Here is a 16141-nt window from a genome sequence, read left to right as displayed (position 1 = left end):
TGGTCGGGAGGCGCGGAGGGGCGGGGCGTGATTGTGTTGTGGGCGGGGACCGCGGCTTGTGGGCGTGACCAGAGAGGGGACCTCGGAGTCACGGGGTGTGACCGTGCTGTGGGCGGGGCCCGGGTGAGGTTGCGTTCCGTGGCCCGCCCGTGACCGCACCCTGTGGGCGGGGCCTGTCCGATGGGCGGGCCCTCTAAGGGGCGTGGCTGTTCGGCGGGCGTGGCCGCGGGCCTGGCCGACTCCTCGTCCTTTCGCCCGGCGATGCCACCTGCAACCACACTGCCCGCAGCCTGCAGGCTGAGGTTCCTGCCCTCCTGGACCACCTGGCCTCCCTCTGCAAAGGGCCACTTTGAGGCCGCCATAGTGGGCAGGGTTGGGACCTAAGACCTTGAGTCTCAGGCATCATTCTCTCTGCACAACCAGTATGGTCTCTCCCTGGCCCACCGCTAATGTATGGCCTTTCGTTCCATTTGCAGTGCCAAATGGACCAGAGCCATCCTCGGGGTTGTCTCGTTTTTTTTTTTTTTTTCTTTTTCTACCTCATGCGAAATTCTCTATCTTGTATGTAATAATTTATTTTTCCTGTCGCCCAGGTTGTCGCTGGGGCTCAGTGCTGGCACTATGAATCCACCACTCCAGCAGCCATTTTTTCCTGATTTTTATTAGGTAGGCCAGAAATTGAAAGAGACAGAATCTGGACTCCTGCTTCACTGCTCGTAAAGCATCTATCTCCCCTGCTGGTCGGGGCCGGAGCGTGAAACTGGGTCCTTGCACTTAGTAGTATGTGCTCCATCACCCAGCCCCTAACTAAAGAAATCTTTAGTGACCTAGGGTGTATCTCAGTGGATGGAGCACTTACTTGCAAGTAAGCCAGGGGGCCAAAGTTCAATCCCATTATTACATGTGCCAGAGTGATGTTCTGTTCCCTCTATTCTCATTAATACAATTTAAAAAAAATGTGAATGAGGGGGAGGTCGAGCGGTAGCACAGCGGGTTAAGTGCACGTGGTGCAAAGTGCAAGGACGGGCTGAAGGATCCTGGTTCCATCCCCCGACTCCCCACCTACAGGGGAGTCCCTTTACAGGTAGTGAAGCAGGTCTGCAGGTGTCTTTCTCTCCCCCTCTGTCTTCCCCTCCTCTCTTCATTTCTGTCTGTCCTAACAGCGATGACATCAACTTTAACAACAATAATAATTACAACAACAATAAAAAAGGGCAACAAAAGGGAAAAATTAAAAAAAAAAAGTGATTGAGGGTCAAGTCAGCTCACCTGGTGAGTGTGCCTGCTTTGCCTTGCATGCAAACCTCACGTAGAGCTCAACTCCCACACTAGCAAAAGCACTGGTGCCGTACTATTTTCTCCATCTCCATTTCTATTTCTGTCTGGAATTGTGACCCCAGTGTTGATGTCCCAGCAGCAACAACAAAAGTAACTGAATTTTGTTTTCATCCTATATCCTAAGGCCTTGCCAAACTCAGTGGTTTGCTGTAGATTCCTTGGAATTTTTTCTTTTTACCAGAGCACTGCTCAGCTCTGGTTTATGGTGGTGCAGGGGATTGAACCTGGGACTTTGGAACCTCAGGCACAGGAGTCTCTCTGCATAGCCATAATGCTATCTACCCCCACCCCCTTGGAATTTTCTTTAGGAGCTCTGTTCTGACTCTGAGCTTGTTAGAAATGGGCACTCAAGTCCCCCTCAAGCCCAATGCTGCAGCCTTGCCAGTGTGACGGGCAAGCATAGCCAATAAGGCCCAAGGAAGGTCGCATGTTTAAACCTGGAATAGCTGGTTTACTTCTGGAAGAGAGTGCGGGGGGCACAGGTGAGGTGTGATGGGCACATCTCTAAGTGGGGTTAAGTCTCCCTGTGGTGGCAGGTCCAATAGAACCAGTCCTTTCCCTAATTGTTTATATGTGGGTCCCACCCCAGGTCACACACAACACCTGCAGGCCCACTGGCCATGGAGGTTGGTCCAGCAGTGGGGCTGCCTGCCAGAGGGACCTTGTTAGTGCCAGCAGAGTCCGTAGTCTCGCACCCGCCACTTAGAACAAGCAGGGAGAAACAACACGGTAGTTTATTAAGAGTGCAGGAAGTGGCCTTCTTCCACAGAATCTATCAAGAGCAAGACAAGAGTTGAAAGTCGTATTCCTGAGAAGAAGCAAGAGTTTCAATTTTGCAAACAAACATAATATGATTTCAACAAAAGTTTTTTTTTTCCTTTTTTTACAAAGGACAAAATTTCAAGTATTATTCAGATGACATGACAAACCCAAAAAAGGAGGAAGGGCAAAGACTCTTGAAGCAAGGGCTGCACTGTGGTAGGAAGGCCTGCTCCAGGGATCTCTGCCTCGACCTTGTCCCCCAGAAAGGAATGAGAACATGGGGCTAGCTCAGAGGGGTCTGCAGCCATGCAGAAACCCACTCATATCAGCTTGGAAGGGGCTGGCATTTCATGTTGAGGGTATGGGGTTAACAGTTTTGGATACCTGATGATTTTAATAAACAAAAAACATCTATTCTTTCAAATACCTTACTATCCCCAATTTTAGTCGATACATAAGTTATAAATTATATCATTTGTGCTACAGTTTGTGATATTTAAATCTTATTAGAAGATAAGCACCAAACCTATTAAGTCAAACAAAACATAGTATGTGGTCTCCCCACCAGGATACACTGGCAGCCTGCAGGCGGTGAGCTTTTTGCTTTCTCTTTAAACAGAATGTCTCCGACAATATTCCTTTTCTTTTTTTTTTTTTTTTTCCCCTCACAGAAAGAAGTTTTTCTTGAAGAGAGACATCTGTTTTAAACAGTCATGAGAAAGGTGCAAAGAGCAAGCTGCAGGGAATGGTCCCTCCAGGTAGCTGGGTCCCCAACTTCCCAGACTGGAGGTCTTACTTCGAGGCTCTCACACCACCAAAGAAAAAGTCATAGCACGTGCTGGATGCTCAGAGTGGGGTTCAGTAAAATGCCCATAAAGTTTCTGTGGTTAGTATTTTCTGAAACTGCTGTCATGGACCTCCAAAGACATCTTGGTGCCTCCACAAAGTTTAGTTCTTAAATCTCGTCTGTTCACAGATATGATTGAATTTCCTATGGAGACACAATTCTAAAATCACATATTGTTTTGCAACAACAAATTAAAAAAAAGGTCAAAAGTCCTCTTAAGAAAAAAAGTAATAAAAGCATTCACTGGACGAATCAACTAAAAATAACTTTTATGCTTGGGGTGGTGGTGGTCATGTCTTTGATTCCATCAAAGTAACTAACCCCAGGCCCTGGGAGGTGATGCAGTTGGAAGCATGGGGTCCTGAGTCCGAGGTCTGGCATCACATGTGCCAGTGATGCTCTGGTCCTCTACCACTGCCTCCGTGAATAAATAAATCTTAAAAGGAAAAGAAACTAACCCCAAAGGTAGTCTTTCTCCTGTTTCATTTGAGAGGGTTAGAGAGAGACCAGAGCACAGCTGGTGTGGGGTACTGGGGATCAAACACTGTGCCCCACGTGAGCAGTCCTGCACTCCACTGCTGCTGCCTCCCTGACCCTCCCCTTTCTTTTCTTTTTTTTTTTTTTTTTTTTTTCCCTCCAGGGTTATTGCTGGGCTCGGTGCCTGCACCATGAATCCACCGCTCCTGGAGGCCATTTTCCCCCCCTTTTATTGCCCTTGTTGTTGTAGCCTCGTTGTGGTTATTATTATTGCCATTGTTGATGGTGTTCGTTGTTGGATAGGTCAGAGAGAAGTGGAGAGAGGAGGGGAAGACAGAGAGGGGGAGAGAAAGATAGACACCTGCATACCTGCTTCACCACCTGTGAAGCGACTCCCCTGCAGGTGGGGAGCCGGGGGCTCGAACCGGGATCCTTACGCCGGTCCTTGTGCTTTGCGCCACCAGCGCTTAACCCACTGCGCCACCGCCTGACCCCCTGACCCTCCCCTTTCAAGCTTTAAAGCACAAGTTGAGTATGTTATGCCACTTTTTCTTGAGAAGGGCTTAAAGCTATACTTCTTCAGTGTCCCCAGGAGCCGTTGTTGGATAGGACAGAGAGAAGTGGAGAGAGGAGGGGAAGACAGAGAGGGGGAGAGAAAGATAGACACCTGCAGACCTGCTTCACTGCCTGTGAATCGACTCCCCTGCAGGTGGTGAGCCGGGGACTCGAACCGGGATTGTTACGCCGGTCCTTACACTTTGTGCCATGTGCACTTAATCCGATGTGCTACCGCCTAACTCCCTATACTGTTATCTTAATATTGTTAATTTTTAAAATTGATGTTATCTACTTGATAGAGATAAAAAGAAACCAAGAGGGAAGAAGGGAGGGAGAGAGGGAGAGAGGGAGAGAGAGACCTACAGCCTTGCTTTCCCCTTTGTAGTTTTCACTAGCGGCTTGAACCCAGGTCCTTAGGCATGGTAATATGTGTTCCACCGAGAGTACCAGCACCTGGCCCCCACCTAGCATGGCAATGTGGTGTCTCTGTGAATAGATCTTTATTTACTTTTTAAAGACTTATTTTATGAGACAGCAGGCAGAGCGCTGCTTCAATACGTGGTGCTGGGAGTCAGGGCTAGGCGGTGGTGTACTCCATGGGACGCACCTGTCACCATGTGCAGGGGTTTGAACCCTGCTCCTACCTTCACAAGTGGTAAAGTAGGTCTGCAGGTATCTCTTTCTTTCTCCCTCTCTGTCTCCCTTATCCTCTCAATTTCTTTTTTTCCTATCAAATACAAATAGAAAGAATGAGGGGCTGGGTGGTGGCGCACTTGGTTGAGCGCACATGTTACAATGTGCAAGGACCTGGGTTTGAGTCCCTGGTCCCCACCTGCAGGGGGAAAACTTCATGAGTGGTAAAGTGGTGTTACAGGTGTCTCTCTTCCTCTCTATCCCCCACTTCACTCTCAATTTCTGACTGTCTATCCAATACATAAATAAAGATAATAAAAATATTAAAAAATGGGCCAGGTGGTGGCGCACCTGGTTGAGCCCACATATTACAATGAGCAAGGACCTGGGTTCAAGCCCCCAGACCTCACCTGCAGAGGGAAACTTCATGAGTGGTGAAGCAGGGCTGCAGGTCTCTCTCTGTCTCTCTCCCTCTCTCTCTCTCCCCTTTGCTCTCAATTTTTGGCTGTCTTTATCAAATAAATAAAGATAATAAAAATTAAAATAAACATAAATTAAAAATATATTAAAAAAATAGAATGAATGAAAGAGAGAGAAAACAAAGAAGGAAAAAATGGCCGCCAGTGTGATGGATTTGTCGTGCCAGCACCAGGCCCCAGAAATAACCCTGGAAGCAATTAAAAATAAACCAACCGACCTGGGCCTCATAAAGGCAAGGCATGTGACCTCCCCGCCGACACTTCCCTAGCCTTGCAAAGAAGCCCTGGGAGAAATGGTGAGCAATACCCAGTGAGCAGGACAGAGTCAGAGCAGGCACCACCTGTAATAGCAGAGGCCTGAGGCACAGCACACAGGCACAGGTCCATGGTGCAGGAAACAAGCTTTCTAAGAACACTGCCATCAGTGCAAAAAAGCTAAGTCTGGGATGTGCTGGGCAAGGAAGCTGTCTGAGGATTGGTGAGGGCCTCCTGTGTTGGAGACAGGAAGGTGAAAGATGGGTGGACGTTTGCATGCAAAGGTTCCACGAAATGATAACAATCATTAGCAGAAATCGATGTCACTATTTTGTAGGCTATGTTACCTTACAGAAGCACAATGGCTCCATTAGTCTGTTTATAAACATGTAGTTGACTAGTTCATGACCATCCCTGAAATTGGAATATCAACTCAGTCACACACAAAAATTGCCTTCCTGTTAGGAACACAAGGGCCTGCCTTCTGGCAGGACTGTTCTGGCCCACCTCCAGCCTCCAGGGCCTGGTTAGACCCCAGGCCCCAGCCCAGAGCTGTGTCTCACTCACATTGCATGGTGCGCCTTCACCTGAGTGCGGCAATTGCGGCCCCAGTAGCAATCTGGACGGGATGTTACAGCCGCTGAGAAGGAACAAAGAGGTGTGAGTTGTGTGGAATGTATACCACATTTGCAAACCCAGACAGGTGATGCAAGTAAATGATACTGAGAACATGAGAAAGCCCAGGTAAGTAAGTGGCTTATCCAGACAGACTCTGTAAGTAGCATCCTTGCACTGTGCTTGGATTTCAGGAAGACAACGTTAAACTGAACACCCAATTTAGATAGATTCTCCAGCTGTCCAGAGGATGTTCGTGCATCTTATTTTGATAACGCAGACAGACCAAAAGGTGACGGCCCACACACAGCCTCTCTGCTGCTCTGCCGGCAGACACAGGCTGGCACAGCACACTGCAAAGGCCCAGAGCGTCTGTCTATGATGAAGGAGCAATGAAGCTGACCAGAGTTAAATTGAGTTGAGGGCACGAGGAAGGCGTCTTTACCTGGCAATTCGGAAGCTGGAATGTTCTGCCGGTACTGGTAGGTCAGCTCTCGGAAACTCCGCAGGCCGCAACAGTAACAAAGCACAGTGCTCCCCGTGATTCTGTGATCTGGAAGGAAGCCAGCCTTGTGTGAGCCGGTCAGCAGGCAGTATCACCACAGCCTGTTCTCGAGGCAGGAGGGTCACTGAGTGACACCCAGGAAACTTCTCATCATTATTTGCCTTAGAGAAGGGTACTGGTTCTCTGGCAGCCTCCCTTCGAGACAGAGATCTTGTCATGACACACAGGCTGTCCCCAGCGTGTGCAGGCCTTTACTGAGTGCCCCACACACCAAGTGAAAAGCCAACAGGGTACGGGACCTAGGTCTCCACAGCAGTTCTCCAGCAGAGTCCCCTCCTCTGGGGGTAAATGCTGGTAAACACCGAAGTCCTGTGGGCTCCAACACGCCAACTCTGCAAAGCATCAGGACCTTCCTGTCTGGCGCAGGCTGGGAAACACACAGGCCTTCTTGGCAGCCTTATGCTCTGCTCCCCTGCCCCAGAACCAGGGCCTCGTACATGTGTGTGACACACACCCGAGAGGGAGAGCTGCACGCACTCCCCAGGTGGTGTTGGAGCTCAAGCATGAGCCGAGAGACACAGCCTACCTCAGGAGCTCTTTCTGGCACCAGGTGTCTGCACTGAGGAGGGAAAACCACACCATTCCAGAAAGGAGAGCAAGGGCAGGACACTTACCAGATAGCAGGAACACTCCCCTCTGCAGTGCCATCAGACTCTCAGTGAGCATATTCTTCCATGTCAAGCCCCTAGTTGCCAGATAATTCTGTGATGGGAAATAAGCACCACCAGGGAGTCAGGCAGTAGTGCAGTGGGTTAAGTGCACATGGCACAAAGCGACCGGCGTGAGGATCCCGGTTTGAGCCCCCAGCTCCCCACCTGCAGGGGAGTCGTTTCACAAGCAGGTGAAGCAGGTCTGCAGGTGTCTTTCTCTCCCCCTCTGTCTTTCCCTCCTCTCTCCATTTTCTCTCTGTCCTATCTAACAATGACAACATCAGTAACAACAACAATAAAAAGACAAGGGCAACAAAAGGGAAAACAAATAAATAAAAATTAAAAAAAAGAAATAAGCACGACCAGAAGAAGAGCACTGAAGCACTAAACGAGTGAGTGAAGTGCTTCCTGAAAGGAGCCTGCCAGTGGCTGAGGCCAGAGCAGGCCGACCTCCCTTGAAGAGTACGTGTGGAAGGAATGCAGGGAGTGCGAGAGCACTTTGTGAGGGCCTGTGCCCAAGACCACAGCTCGGGACACTCAGGATGGACACTCAGACCATGCATGCAAATTGGCACAAAGGATTCGTTTGAGGTGCTTCTGCAGAGCATCCAAGGCTTTAGAACCCAAACTATTAGAGGAATCTCTTCTCTAAGCTGCCAAGATAAGCCCAGAGCAGCAGCAAGACACCAGGCTTGACAGAGTGGCCAGTGCAGCAGTGGTCCTGTTCCTGTAACACACTGGGACTGTGTAGTCCCCTCTGTGCAGGCCCCACAATGCCTCATCCACATCTGAGCAGAGTGCAGTACAGCGGAGAGTATGTGGCATGGAGGAAGGCCAGGTCCTTGGACAGGACACGAGCCACAAGCCAGATGAAGGCAAGGTTCTCTCAAGAGTGATGTCCACACTAAACACTGGTATTCCAGCAGTCAGGCTACTTCCTGGATGAAGAGAAAATGGTGGTTGATGGGGCTGTCAGGGAGGTGGCTCAGTCTGTTAGAGCATAGGACCTGATTGCCTGAGGCCCCTGAAGTGGCAAGTTCAACCCCCAGCACCACTATATGCCAGAATAGAGCAGTGTTCCAGTGTCTGAGATCAATTGCTTACACACACTCATTAAAAAAAAAAAAAAATCGGGCGGTAGTGCAGTGGGTTAAGTGCATGTGACGCAAAGCGCAAGGACCAGCTAAGGAACCCGGTTCGAGCCCCCGGCTCCTCACCTGCAGGGGAGTCGCTTCACAGGCGGTGAAGCAGGTCTGCAGGTGTCTGTCTTTCTCTCCTCCTGTCTTTCCCTCCTCTCTCCATTTCTCTCTGTCTTATCCAACAACATCAATAACAACAACAATAAAACAAGGGCAACAAAAGGGAGTAAATATTAAAAAAAACAGCTATTCAGGGAGTCGGGCGGTAGCGCAGCGGGTTAAGTGCAGCTGGCGCGAAGTGCAAGGACCAGCGTAAGGATCCTGGTTTGAGCCCCTGGCTCCCTACCTGCAGGGGAGTCGCTTCACAAGCGGTGAAGCAGGTCTGCAGGTGTCTGTCTTTCTCTCCCCCTCTTCTCTCCACTTCTCTGCCCTATCCAACAATAACTACAACAATAAAAAACAAAAAGGGAATAAATATTTTTAAAAAATAGTTATTTAAAAAAAATTAAAAAGTTAAAAGAGGGGGCCAGGTGGTGATGCAGCTGGTTAAATTCTCACATTACAGTGCACAAGGACTCGGGTTCAAGCCCCTGGTCCCCACCTATAGGGGGGAAAGCTTCATAAGTGGTAAAGCAGAGCTGCAGGTGTCTCTCTCCCTGTCTATCTCCTCCTCCTCTCTCAATTTCTGTCTCTATTCAATAATAAAATAAGAATAAAGTTAAAAAGAGGGTGAAAAGCAAGGGTAGATAGAATAATGGTTATGTAAACAGACTCTCATGTCTGAGGTTCCAAAGTCCCAGGTTCAATCCCCCTGCACCACCATAAGCCAGAGCTGAGCAATGTTCTGGTTAAAAAAAAAAAAAAAAGGTGGTCTGGGAGACGGCACAATGGATAAAGCACTGGATTCTCAAGCATGAGGTCCTGAGTTCAATCCCTGGCAGCACATATACCAGAGTGATGTCTGGTTCTCTCTCCCGTCCTATCTTTCTCATGAATAAATAAATAAAATCTTTAAAAAAAAAAAAAAAAGGATGAAAAGCCTGGACCCACCAAGGCAGCCACATCACACTGTGGCCCACAAGTCCCACTCTGGGCAAAGAGTGGAGATGCAGAAAGAAGGCAGCCAGATGGGTTCATGGTTGATGGGTAGAAAGGGGAGACCTGGCTTCTGAAATGTGAAGGAACAGTCCTACACCAAAGGGTGTAGGTCAGCAGGGAAGAAGTCAGACAGTGTGACAGCCAGCAAGGTGCTCAGCACCAGCAGGTGTCGGGAGCCTTCCTGCCCTGACCCCCAACCCCGTCACCGGGAAGTGCTGGTACCTTACCTTCAAGACGTCCGACTCATAGTCGTTGCTGCTCAGCACCCCGTCCAGACACCTGTCACCCAGGTTGAGTTCTGTGAGGAAGCAACGTCAGCTGTTTCATGGAGACTGTCGGTGGAAGCACTGCTCACCTGACAGTTAATACGCCAGTTTCTGCAGCCTGGGAGGTGGTGCAGTGCATAAAGCTGTAGCCTCTCAAGCACAAGGCCCAGATTTTGACCCCTGGCCTGGCATGTGCCCAAGAGATGCTCTGGTTCATTCTCTCCCCCGCTCCATTCTCTCGTGAATAAGTAAGTAAAATGAGCAATTTCCTTCACTAGAGTCTAGAAGTTACAAGAAAATTCCACAGTAGAAAAGGGTTTTAAAGAGAGAACAAGTCAAGTGGACTTCTGTTCCACCTGTTCCTGCAACCGTCTGGCAGCAGGCAGTGTGAACACAGCAGCAGCACCACATGGTCTCTTCTGCAGTGGTGCTCTGCACCCGAAGGCCAGCCCTCATGGCTCAACTCACAACTCCCCCTGCTGGTCCCACCATGCTTGGCTGGGGGTTGACACAGGCTGATGCCTTCTCAAGCAAACCTGTCTAGTTGTGAGGAAAAGGCGGTGAATCCAAAGGACCGGTTGGGGCTACCCCTCCTTGGGCATACAGAGGCCACGTGACATCATGACCACCCTCAAGGGCACTGACAGAACATGCAGAGGTAAAGCAACTTGGCTGGAAAGCCGGCATTACCACAGAAAGGGGCCAGGCAGCCGAGGCAGCCGGTGCGGGCACAGCCCCAGTACAGGTGGCAGAAGGGCTGCAGGCAGACGGCACCTGTGGGTAGAGTAAAGCCAGTCAGGAGCCAGTGCTGCAGAAAGATCTGGAGTTACTTCCAAGCAGCCTGGCACCCCCACACAAGCCCCGGCCAGCTGTGTTGTGGCCTCACAGCGGCTGACACTATTCGCATGGAAAAGAAGCTGGGACCCACAGGAGAAACACCTACCTTGTACACTCTCCCTAGACCTGGCGTAGGCCAGTTTCCTTCCTGTTCCCGGTGTGAAATGCACTTGAAGTCAATCTGTACACTTGTGGTTTTCATGCCGCTACCTCATCTTTGCAGACATCATTTTTCAAAGTCTAACAACGTACAGACTGAGATTCCTTGGATGTAAGATTAGATACACTCCTCAGGGTTGAACATGTCTTTTGCTTGCTTATTTGTTTTGCCTCCAGTACTATCACTGGGGCCCAGTACTGGCACTACGAATCCACTGCTCCTGGCAGCCATTTTTTTCCATTTTATTGGATAGGACACAGAGAAGTTGAGAAAGGAGGGGGGATAGAGAGGGAGATAGAAAGATAGACAGCTGCAGACCTGCTTCACTACTTGTGAAGCTTCCCCCCGTACAGGCAGGAAGCAGGGGCTTGAACCCAGATCCTTGCACGGGCCCTTGCATTTTGTACTATGTATGCTTAAATGGGTGCACCAACACCCGGTCCCAGAACACGTCTTTTTAAGTCTGGACATGTCCCACTGCCTAAGATTCTGTGGGTGTCCAACTCAAGGCAGGGAAAGGCAGGTCACTGAGCACACGCTGCTTGGTGTCCTTGGTGCTGGGTGCATGCACAGAGAGCAGGAAGGCACAGGAGACCAGGGCAAGGGCTTCCAGTGCTCACTGTGTGGGTGTCAGGCAGGGACACCCTGTCTGGAGAACCATCTTCCCCAGAAGTGCCCAGGACACATTTCAATAGTTCTGACAAACAGGTGCTGTGGTCATGCCTCCTGTCAGCCTCGGTTAAGCCAGGGGCTGATGGGTTCAGACACCTCACCCTGCCGTCCCAGGAAGTCCTGCACTAGATGACAAAACCCCACGGGGAGGCGGGGACAGAAACAGTAGAGCACATTAAACAGCCATTAATAAATAAAGCAGCTTAATTTTAATAGTCGTCCCACAAGTATGATATGAAGTGTCACTTCCATCAAAGTGACACACCACAGAACTACTGAGGCACAGCTGTGGACAGGAACCAGAACCTGTGGGAAGAGAGCCAGCATGCACACACAAGCGAGATCAGTATGTTCACGAACCAGACAACTGGTAGACAAACGAGGCCTCGCATGAAAGGCCACAATCCTTGGGTTCCAGAAGGACACACAGAGTCCCTATGAGGGCACAGACACACTACTCACATTGCTGGGGAGCGATGCGGGGGTCCTGCTCACGCTCTGCTCTCCTATCTGGCATGGGCTGGAAGCAGCAGGTGCAGATGGCGTGGCTCCCCTGCAGGGCACACACGTACTCCTGGGCTGAGGGACAGACAGGGTCTGAGAATGGAGCAAGCTGGACACGAAGCATAAACAGAGCAGCGTATACCCATACCCAGATAAGCGGTTGGAAAATACATGAGGTGAGAAAGTTCAGACCTGGTGTTCTCCTGGGTTACAAGAGCTGCCAGGGGACAGACTAATATCTGACACGAGGAACACACTGACTAAAAAGCAAGGCTATCTTTTCAGGTCAGTGGCTGCAGCAAGATCTCAAAAATCCCCTGTGGGTCCCTCCACTTCCTGGAAAGGGCAGACCACCGAGCACACTTCAAGCCCCTAAGCCTGTCTTCCAAATAGGCCCCTGGGAATAGGTCTCGCACACTGGGAAGAGAGGTGCTGACACGCAGCCTGCTGTGGAGCTGGAGGTGGCCAGCACCACACGGCCCATCCATAGGGATCATGGGAAGCCAGTGAGGTGGCGCAGCACAGGGCAGATGGCTAGGGAGGAGGCACTCCTCAAAGCCCTGGGTTGATGGCCTCATGACGATTCAGGCTGACAGTGACCGTGAGGCCACAATACTGCAGTCAGAGTCAAGAACACAGGCTCCAAATATCCCCTCCCGGCCTCCACTTTTGCTTCTCGATGGCACCAGAGGCCAGCCCACTAGATGATCTCCACGGCCTCAAGGCCAGTTACTCATGGGGGCCCACAAGGGTGGTCACTCTGGCTTTGACAAATGCTCCTGGCGTGGGCTGAGGTCTTAAGCAGTGGGCTGGAGGCAAACATCAGGTGCAGGACTGAGGTCCCAGGAGTGTCCAGGAGCACAGCCCGCTGGTTAAGATACCAATCATTTCTTTCTTTCTTTCTTCCTTTTTTTAATCTTTTAAAAAATGTATTTATTTACTAGATAGAGAGAAATTGAGAGAGGAGGGTGAGGTAGAAAGGGAGAGAGACAGACACCTGCAGTCCCACTTCACCACTTGTAGCTTTCCCCCTGCAGCTGGGGACCAGGAATTTGAACCTGGGTCCTTGAACTCAAATGGGAGCACATAACCAGGTACACCACTACCTGGCCCCTTCATTGCATTTGTTAGTTCAAAGCAGATCATGAGCCGCAATGAGCAGAGAGGTGGAGAACTGAGGAAAGAGTCTGTGCGTCCCTGGGCCAGAGACAGCGGCTGGACAGAAGGCCTTGCGAGGAGGGCATCTCACCTGTCTTGCTGCAGGTGGATGTTGATGGCGTGTCGCCCCTGGAGGCTTGCAGTGCCCCTGGATCAGTGCCGGGCCCTGGACAGGAAAGGGGCTGCCCCGCCTGTCTGAGGTGCTCGGGACACTGTCTGCACACGACGTACGGTTGGCTGCAAGGAAGCACACAAGCTGAAAACACAGGTTTTGAGGACATTGGCTCTCACCTTTGTGGGTCAAGGCCAAGCCCTCAGGCTTGATGGGGTCCAGTGCCTGCTCTTAGCAGGCATTTTTTTCCTTTTTATTTGACAGGACAGAGAGAAACGGGAGGGGAAGATAGAGAAAGAGAGGAGACACCTACAGACCTGCTTCACAGGGGACTGGAGGCTAGAACTCAGGTCCTTGAGCAAGATAGCATATGTGTTCAACCAAGTATGCCACTGTATGGACCCCTATTTATTTTTAAAATATATTTTATTTTGGGAGTCGGGCGGTGGCGCAGTGGGTTAAGTGCACGTGGCACCAAGTGCAAGGACCAGCATAAGGATCCCTCCTAGTTCGAGCCCCCGGCTCCCCACCTGCAGGGGAGTCGCTTCATAGGCAGTGAAGCAGGTCTGCAGTTGTCTATCTTTCTCTCCCCCTTTCTGTCTTCCCTTCCTCTCTCCACTTTTCTCTGTCCTATCCAACAATGACGACATCAATAACAACAACAACTACGACAACAATAAAAAAGGGCAACAAAAGGGAAAATAAATAAATGATAAAAAAAGTCTTAATATAATAAGTGAAAGAGACCAGAACACTGCTCAATTCTGCCTTGTGGTGGTGGAGAAGATTTAAACCCAGACTTGAGCCTCAGACATGAAAGTCTTTTTGCATAACTATTAAGCTATCACCCCCACTTTTTATTTATATACTAAGACAGAGAGAGAGAGATAGAGAGAGCCAGAGTATCACTCTGGCACACAGGATGCTGGGGACCTCATGGTTCCAAGTTCAGTGCCCTATTATTCACTATGTACCACCTTCCAGGTCCTTTAAAAAAAAAAAAGATTTATTTGGGAGTCAGGCGGTAGCACAGCGGGTTAAGTTCACGTGGCGCGAAGCTCAAGGACCGGCATAAGGATCCTGGTTCAAGCCCCTTGCTCCCCACCTACAGGGGAGTCGCTTCAAAGGTGGTGACGCAGGTCTGTAGGTGTCTATCTTTCTCTCCCCCTCTTTGTCTTCCCCTCCTCTCTCCATTTCTCTCTGTCCTATCCAACAACAACAACAACATCAATAATAACTACAACAATAAACAACATGGGCAACAAAAGGGAATAAATAAGTATTTATAAAAAAAAAAAAGATTTATGGGGCTGGGTGGTGGTGTATCTGGTTGAGTGTACCTGTTCCTATATACAAGGTCCAGGGTTCAAGCCCCTGGTCCCTACCTGCAGCGGGGAAGATTTGTGAGTAGTGAAGCAATGTTACAGGTGTCTTTCTCCCTCCCTCCGTATCTCTCCTTCTCTCTCAACTTCTCTGTCTCTAGTTTAAAAAAAGTAAAAAAAAAAAAATCATAAAAAAAATAAATAAACGCAGAGGAGACAGGCAGAAATGTAATGCCCTGAAGTCATCCAAGTCTGTAGCTGCCCTCGCACCTGTGGGGTCCTTGCACACCCAGGACAAGTGTGTCATGCAGCAGACCCCACTCACTGGGCCCAGCACAGCTCACCTGACATCCGAGGACTCACTGTCCACATCTGACAGCTCCAGCAGGTCCTCTGAGCTCCCCTCCTCGTCAGAGAAGGACCTCCTGACTTTGGGCTGCAGCATGTCTTGAGTGATCTTGTTTCTGGCAGCCATACTCCGCATATCTTCTTCACTGCGACTCTTGTCTGGAATTCAGAGCAGTTTGTTTGCTGGTGTGTGGCTGGGCACACCCACGAGGCCCTTGGAGCTGGCTGGGCTGCCCCACTTGCCTGGGTGCTGAAGAAGGTATGCCTCCACCAGGTTGTTGAGGATGTGGTTTTTACATATCCGCTCCACTGGACAGCGGCAGGTGGGGCATAGTGCAGAACGGTCCATCCAGCCCGAGTAGCAGGCTGCACAGAAGGTGTGCATGCAGGGCTGCAGGCTGAGGACACAAACATGTCTTCAGATACCCCTGCAGAGCACCTACAGGCAGACCACCCACCTGCCAATCACAGCAATCCCATGTCAGGGCACCCGGCACAGTCTGCCTGAAGGAGGGGCAGACACTCTGTGTCCTACTGCTGTAGGCCCTGGCGGAAGGGGTGACCTACCTCAAGCTGGGGACTGCTAGTGGTGTCTGCACCCTTAGATGCCAGTCTGCCACTGTCCCCTAGAAAGCATGCACCTGGCCCCGGAGATGGGGCCCTGAATGCTGAAAGAACTGACTGCTTTGACAAGTGCCTCTACGCAGGCCCAGACCATGGTGCACCAGGTAGAGCACAGGTTCCATGACCAGGGCCCAGAATCAGGCCCCCAGTCCCATCTGTAGCAGGGAAAGCTGCATGAATGGTGAAGTTGCATGAATGGAGAAGCAGTGCTGCAGCTGTCTCTCTCTCTACACCAGCCGTTTCACTCTCCGCTTCTCTCCCTCTCCATACATATATATTTATGTAAAAACTTTGAAAGCCAGGCAGGCAGTGGTGAACCTGGTTAAGTGCACATACTACTGTGCATAAAGACCCAGGTTCAAGCCCCTCCCCCCCCCCCGTCCCCACCTGCAGGGGGAAGCTTCACAAGTGGTGAAGAAGGGTTGCAGGTATCTGCCTCTTTCACCTTCACTATTTCCACCTCCCCTCTCAAGTTCTTTGTCTCTATCCAATAATAATTACCCCATCCAAAAATGGGGAGAGGATATGAACAGAATATTCTCCATAGAAGAGATCCAAAAGGCTGAGAAACACATGAAAACATGCTCCAAGTCTTTGACTGTCAGAGAAATGCAAATAAAGACAACAATGAGATACCACTTCACTCCTGTGAGAATGTCACACATCAGAAAAGGTTAATAGCAGCAAATGCTGGAGAGGGTGTGGGGTCAAAGGAACCCTCC

The 16141-nt window shown here is 50.2% G+C and overlaps 1 protein-coding gene across 7 annotated transcripts in view; it reads right to left on the bottom strand.

Annotated features, from left to right (window-relative positions):
- Nucleotides 1-2025: 2025 nt before the first annotated feature.
- CHFR (checkpoint with forkhead and ring finger domains) overlaps nt 2026-16141 on the bottom strand; it is a 37188-nt gene continuing 23072 nt past the window's right edge. For 5 of the 7 annotated variants that reach the window (XM_060192682.1, XM_060192680.1, XM_060192678.1 and 2 more), the window contains 10 exons: nt 15039-15193; nt 14792-14954; nt 13105-13250; nt 11814-11930; nt 10373-10456; nt 9644-9714; nt 7144-7231; nt 6410-6517; nt 5917-5989; nt 2026-2146 (listed from right to left, as the gene is read on the bottom strand). In XM_060192682.1, coding sequence (XP_060048665.1) covers nt 2041-2146; nt 5917-5989; nt 6410-6517; nt 7144-7231; nt 9644-9714; nt 10373-10456; nt 11814-11930; nt 13105-13250; nt 14792-14954; nt 15039-15193 — 1111 coding nt within the window. In that variant the 3' untranslated portion in view covers nt 2026-2040. Of the gene's footprint in view, nt 3092-5916; nt 5990-6409; nt 6518-7143; nt 7232-9643; nt 9715-10372; nt 10457-11813; nt 11931-13104; nt 13251-14791; nt 14955-15038; nt 15194-16141 lie in introns of all 7 variants that reach the window. The other 2 variants (XM_060192679.1, XM_060192683.1) reach the window with 2 other exon arrangements.

Source organism: Erinaceus europaeus, chromosome 6 (assembly GCF_950295315.1).
Source record: "Erinaceus europaeus chromosome 6, mEriEur2.1, whole genome shotgun sequence".
NCBI lineage: Eukaryota > Metazoa > Chordata > Mammalia > Eulipotyphla > Erinaceidae > Erinaceus > Erinaceus europaeus.
This window is presented reverse-complemented; position numbering and strand designations above follow the sequence as displayed.